Source organism: Silene latifolia, chromosome X (genome assembly GCF_048544455.1).
Source record: "Silene latifolia isolate original U9 population chromosome X, ASM4854445v1, whole genome shotgun sequence".
Taxonomy (NCBI): Eukaryota; Viridiplantae; Streptophyta; class Magnoliopsida; order Caryophyllales; family Caryophyllaceae; genus Silene; species Silene latifolia.
In genome coordinates this window covers 22,298,902-22,305,510 of record NC_133537.1, presented here as the reverse complement: position 1 = coordinate 22,305,510, position 6,609 = coordinate 22,298,902, and the positions used below count along the sequence as shown (strand labels likewise).

Genomic DNA, 6,609 nt, shown 5'->3' with positions numbered 1-6,609 from the left:
CCGGCCACGTAACGGTCACATTCAATCTCATTAATTGCCCTCATTAACATACTAATAAATCACTATTAATTGGTCATTAAAATGTGATTTAATCCTCCTTATAACTCTCATATGTGGATATATATAAGTTGAGGAAATTGATGTGAATGGTATGTATCGTACACACAAAAGACATATAAACATATTTTTCTAGTTGTTAAGTCCACCATCAATACGGGACTTGGGATTTGGGGTGTGAACATATTCCGGGACTCTAGTAGCCGCCGGAGGTACGAATATACGGTAGTGGGCAGTTAGCGAGCACAACGATCCGATCGCTTCCGCATAAAGGTATGTCTTTATTTTCCTACACAAGTGTTTGGCAAGTAACTTATTTGGTCAAATAAGGTACCTGAAATGAAATGCTACCTCAGGTAGCATTTGAGAAATCAGGTACCTGAAATGACTTATTTTCCATTTTTTACCTCTTTATTCTATAATATTAAATAATTTTCATATCCTTTTACGTTATTTTACCAAAATAAGCTACTTTTTCAGCTAGTTTGCCAAACACATTTTTATATAATCGATTCCTTATCACCCTAATTTTCATTACCTTGTCGATTATCTTTTCAAATTTCGATTAAACTTTTCGGTTTATTCCTTTTCGTTTATTCTACCTTTTCGAGATAGTTTCTTGAAAATAGGCCTAACTCTAATCTCAGCACTCAATCAAGTGGAGACTTGAAAGTGCACAAAAACTAAAACATTGGATATAAAATAGGTGTAGTTGAGATATGACATAGGACAACCAACATCCAAAAAAGAAAGGATATCACAATGTTTTGTAGGTAACCCAACTACTTTTCCAAGTCTCAAGCTAATTTTCTTTATAAGATTAAAAGGGGCTTTTAAGCAAAAAGCCTAGAGATCAAGGACAGACAATTTAGGGCACCACCTTCAATTCACATAATAGAGACTTGGGAAAAAGATGGAGATACTTCCAAAAGATGTTCGATTTCCATAATTTAAAAAGTTATGGTTTGTGAAGACTTTACCACATGTTGGAAAACTTTCGAAATTTCATGGTAGGTCCCTTTAAATGTACTAATTTAATTATTAAATATATTAGATAGGGATCTTTTGTTGTTTGGGTGGTAGACAGGAAAACAAATGAACAATAGTAGGCTCCTTTAGTTTTGAGGAAATTAAATTCAAACCCTTTTGTATTTTGTGATAATAAGCGCATGCCATTACTAAAACTGTTTTAGCTTTTTATAAGTCCATATTGTACTGCTATTGGTAATTAAACAACGTTTGTTTAGTTAGATTAGATACTCCGTATGTGGTTGGGCCGTTTGGCCCCTACTATTAAATGTATTAAGACTTGGGACTCAAGGTTAAAAGTTTAGCAGATACTTCGTATTATTAGCCTTCGTACTGTCATAATTCATAAAGGGCGGTACTATAACTTAGTTTCAAATCCCGTCAACATCATATTCATCCTTATGACTCTCTTTACACCAAGAAAAAAGTTTAATTGGCCTTATCTAAGCGTGATTGTATGAACCGTTACTGTGAAACAGATGTATCTTCCTAAACTCCATTGTACGAGTCTATATCATTATGAATGCAAATAATGATATGGATCGTCATACGCGCGCGTTTCATTTTCATTATACAGAGTAATATTTACGTAATTACGTATTTGCAATAGTGTTGGACATAATGATTTATTGAGTGATTAACAGTAGTGTCCTATGTCATGTACGGCACACCATATATACGGTCGTACAGGTATACTGATCGTGTAAAGATAATAGATTGGAAGCCAAAATAAGGACAGACTGACTGGTATTAACGGTATTTATTGTCTAAACTATTGAAGAAACCACATGTAATTTGAATAATTAGGTGTATGCTCGTGCTCCATATGTTTCAATTGTAAGAACACAAAATATCAGTGGCGAAGCCAAAATTTAAATTTAGGAGAAGGTGAATTAGTAATGTACTTTATAAGGTATGTACGTGTCCCTGAAGTATATGGTACATGTATCCGTGTATCACATGTAAATACAGCATCTAATTAACAAAACACAGCTTGCCATTTTTCTGTCAATCTGCGTTTTAGGAATTATAATGACGGAATAATTGAAGTATATATATACATGTCATAAATTGTGCGTTTTCAATAAAATTGTATGTCAATAAATGATACTTCGAATACTACGTCTTTAGAGGGTCGTTATGATCGATTTCATTCGCGGAGACTGAATTGTTGGTGTGTTTAGGTAATGTGTCATTTGTCTTTCTATTATGAGGTCTAAAATGTATAAAACTTTCTAATCAAACAAACTTAACAGTGTAAAACGTCAATCTCTCAAAATACAAGGAGATCAAGAGTCCATGACAATGTGACATACACATACATATTAGCTCAATTGTTTATGAATGTACATATGAAGATGTGATTACAAAGTTACAAACAGCCGACTTGGTTTAGACTGAAATGTCCAATTAAACAAATGAAGGAGCAGCACTAAATCGCGCGGCCGAATCTAAAATCGTATAATCATACAAATATCTCTTACTAAGTCCATACATTTTGTTTTGGAAAATGAGGAAATACAATTCAATGTCATTTTCACAAAGTTCCCTACCTCTAGTTAGATAGACACGATTCAAATGGAGTAGTATCTAATCTTCCAAATTGACAAACACTTGTGTCCAATTCTAGTGCTCCTATCATCATTTTGTAGCCCTAGAATCTCTCTCATTTATGCAACTACGTACATGACTAAATCTAAGGTTATCCGGTCAAATAATCTGTTTCAATCATTTGTTTACTTTTAATTAAAATATATAATCTTCAGTCCCTCACAAAGAATAATAATAGGTAAACAAATGAATGAGACGGAAAGAGTATTCCTTGTTCTTGTACAAACTAGAAAAATTCATGAACATTATCCTTGTAATAGATCTAAATTGGAGAATATTCCATTGTGACATTCATTCATTCATTCATTAGATTCAGAATTTTGTACAAGGGGGCCTTAATATTTGAGCCTCGCTTTGCTAATAATACACTTTTTCATTAAGTCACCAACTAAATTAGCAAGAGCAAACAACGTCACCTCGGTGCCTTATCGACTTCCAATAATATGGCAAGATAAGGGGTCACATGTACGCATAAGTGGAAAAAAAAAAAAAAAAAAAAACCTCCATAGAACACTCAATTAAAGACATAAGACTGGCATGTTAATGCTAGGTTGATGATTTCAAGCTTAAAGCTTGGAATAACCAAGGAGAACTATTATTGGGCGGCCCATTCGAGAATGTGGGTTCGAGATCTGACCCTTGAGGAAAATCTGTACTACTGCCCCATGTAAATTGACGACGATCACCCCTTGCTAATAAGCTGGTAGTGTTATTCTTGGGGCTTGTTTTTCGGGTTTGACTTGACCCGGTTGATGAAGAGGATAGACTCTCGTGACCCGATTCTGTTTTACGCCTTCTCCGATTGTGGGTTGAAGGGCCCAAGCTTAGAGTGAGCTCAATTTCACTCTCATCTAACACTGTATTTACATTGTTGTTGGATTCTTCAATGTGTTCTTGAGGGTTGTAAGGCCTTACAATTGGGCCGGGTCGTAGGACTTGATCATTTTCAGGCCCATGTAAGCCCATAACACTAATGTTGCTTTGATGAGAATTAACATTAGTTAAGTTACTCCCTTGCCCCGGGTCTTGACGATTATAATCTATAGTGAAACCTTTGTTACTATCAACCAAAAATCTTTCTTGTTTTTGTTGATTTAATGCAACATTTTGCATTAGCATCTTCTGCATTCGATACAATCGATGAAGTTCATATACCTGTAGTAGGCAATCAAAGTTCTTTATAAGACGGTTTTACAATAATTAACCTTAAACCTACCTTTAAGATAACATACAAAACTTTACATTAACGTTTATGTATTTGTGTCACCCTAATTCTTAAACTAAATGTTAGTCCATGTCAATGTTTATAAAAAAGTATTATTTTTTTTTTTTGCTACCAATGGAGGGAGATGGGCGTTTTTGATGCAGATGAGATTCGAACTCATGTCATAGCAGCAACATCTCTCATAACTTCAACAGCTATGCTAGTTAACATATATTTATACAAAAGTATATACAATGTATATCCGTCCTAAAAAAAATAAATAATTACCTGTTCTTTGAAGGTTTCTTCATGCTTTAGCATGGCCATCCGCATATAATCCTTGTGATCGTAATTAGACTTGATCTTTTCCATTTGAGAGAATAAAGAAAAATCAAAGGGGAATTCTTATAATTCTTGTTCCTGAGACACAAAGAGAATATTTAAGGCATATGGATATAAGGATATTACTCATAGATTATTATTTTTTATATATGGCATATAATTGGTTGAACCAAGCAATAATAATAGTAACAAAACGACAAAAACATGATGAAAACTCTTATGCAAAAAAGTAAGTAGGTATTACCTAGATGGCTAGATATACTTTGTTCATTTTATGTCTTTCAGTGGCTATATGTGTCATTGTATGTACAATCAATTTAGATATATATATATCATGTCTTTGAAAAATATATGGTTCGTGTAAGTTTACAAGTTCATGTAGGGAGCCATGGGGGGTAGGGGCCATATGCCTTATGAAGATATGAGATACATAAATCCAATAGAAAGAGGGGTTGTTGCGTGTAATTGTCACTTGGTGCTATTCAGTTTCGGATTATTTTTTTATCGCCTTTTTATTTTACTGTTTCGCCTTTTTTATTTTAGTAGCTTAGTGCTACTCAATCTCTCGTAAGACTTACTCATAACTATAAACTTATAACCTCTCGTGATCATTGTGAGGATATATAATTATATTTAGATCAACTTTAATTTTAGAATCGAAACTTGTGATGATGATACAATTGTGTTAAATTACAAAAGAAACGGATCAAGATGAGATCATCACATAGTTACAAATAGACCTATCAAATCCGTAAACAGTACTCAGAGGAAATCATGAGGTTAGCTAGAAGATATTTTATGCAAAATGACATAGTATCATTTTCACTAGTTTAAATGACATCCTCATATAGATGATCACACATTCTTTATCACTTAACGACATAAAACAATATCTTGATCATTCACTGTCAGATTCATGTTACTTTTGCATGCTTCAATTCCAAATAATGAATCTTTCCTACAGTCATAATTATAGGTGATCTTAAGAATATTACATATCCGGCGTATAATTCATTTTCCTCATCACTTGTATTATCATTAGTTAAAACGGTTTTGCTAAATAGACACATGTTAGAAAAACGATAAATTGTAACATCAATTATAACTCGTCACAATCATCAAAGTCAAATAGAACGATAAATCAGATAGGTCGACGAGTATGATAAATCTAAGGTAAACATACAAATCAAGATTACTTTTTATCAAAAATAATAAAAATGAATCAAAATCTAACCTGAGAAAATGATCTTGCAATGGATCTTTTGGCTGACCAAATAATAAAATCAACCCTTTTTGCACCTTCTTAGATGTGATTTAGTTGATAGTGAAAGGAGCAAAAATCTGTAAGCTATATAATCCTCAAAATAGAAATAAAAAATAAAATATTAAAAAGAGAAGAATAAGAATTATTTAGAGATCCTCAAGTGTTAAGGTAACACAAAAACCAAGGGAGTTTTATAGTTAATGTTGTTGGGAAAGAAGTAGAGAAGTTTGGATTTGTAAAGCATGCGAAACAAGTTTCAGAGCCTTTAACCAATCTTGTTATAGATTTGTGAGGAAAATGCTTTTGACAATCCCTGCATTTGATGCACTACTTATATACTTATATACTCCCTCCACTTTTTTATATATGACGTTTTGCATTTACGAGGTAAGTCTTTGACTTTAATATTTACAAAAATATATTTGTTCAAAAAATATAAAAATGGTACCATTAAATTAAATTCTTACTTAAAAACTCGTTCATATGAATATACACATCATAATATTTAGTCTTATATTTTAAGAGATATTGAAGAGAGAAGGAAGTGTCTCGAAATGTGAGAAAGTCATATATAAAAAAATAGAGGGAGTATTTATTATACCCCTCCACTACTTTAATATAATAATGTCATATCCCAAGATATACACACATTATAGGACTTGTAATAATTTTATGTTTCTTTTTTATTTTTAATGTTTAGTTTTTTAGTGTTGGTCATATGATTGTATAGTATTCCATTTTGTTTGGAAGGGTTGGAAAAAATCACTAGCTAAATTCATGCCTCACTTCAATATATTACTTCCATTTAGTATATTGTTATTATTAGATTATCGATTGACCATTCGATCTCACTTTTAACTATTAATTTGACCAGATATTAACCGAGAAATAACGCGAAATTATGAGGTTGATTTATTAGGTAATACCAACAATACAAATGCGAGAGATAAAGTGATAAACAATTAATCATAAGTACTCTATAAATGATGTAATATTTATATCTTTTGATGGCACTTATATATTTATATATTGAACTATTACAATAGCAAAAGAAATTGATCGGCTGAATCATTATAACGAAACCGAACCAGCTTTGTGAGCA

At 32.3% G+C, this 6,609-nt stretch overlaps 1 protein-coding gene across 1 annotated transcript; it reads right to left on the bottom strand.

Moving 5' to 3' along the window:
• Positions 1-2,954: 2,954 nt before the first annotated feature.
• On the bottom strand, positions 2,955-5,853 carry LOC141623127 (uncharacterized). The gene is made up of 3 exons (XM_074439197.1): positions 5,478-5,853; positions 4,190-4,321; positions 2,955-3,852 (listed from the first exon to the last, which is right to left on the bottom strand). The coding sequence occupies exons 2-3, from the start codon at positions 4,271-4,273 to the stop codon at positions 3,244-3,246; spliced, it is 693 nt and encodes a 230-aa protein (XP_074295298.1). The 5' UTR covers positions 4,274-4,321; positions 5,478-5,853; the 3' UTR covers positions 2,955-3,243.
• Between the last annotated feature and the right edge of the window lie 756 nt (positions 5,854-6,609).

What these genes read in the sequence shown, in the direction of transcription:
- LOC141623127 (XM_074439197.1), bottom strand. Translation starts at nt 4,273, where the DNA reads ATGGAAAAGATCAAGTCTAATTACGATCACAAGGATTATATGCGGATG. An exon ending in AAGAAACCTTCAAAGAACAG is followed by an intron (nt 3,853 to 4,189) that starts GTAATTATTTAT and finishes TGCCTACTACAG; the next exon opens with GTATATGAACTTCATCGATT.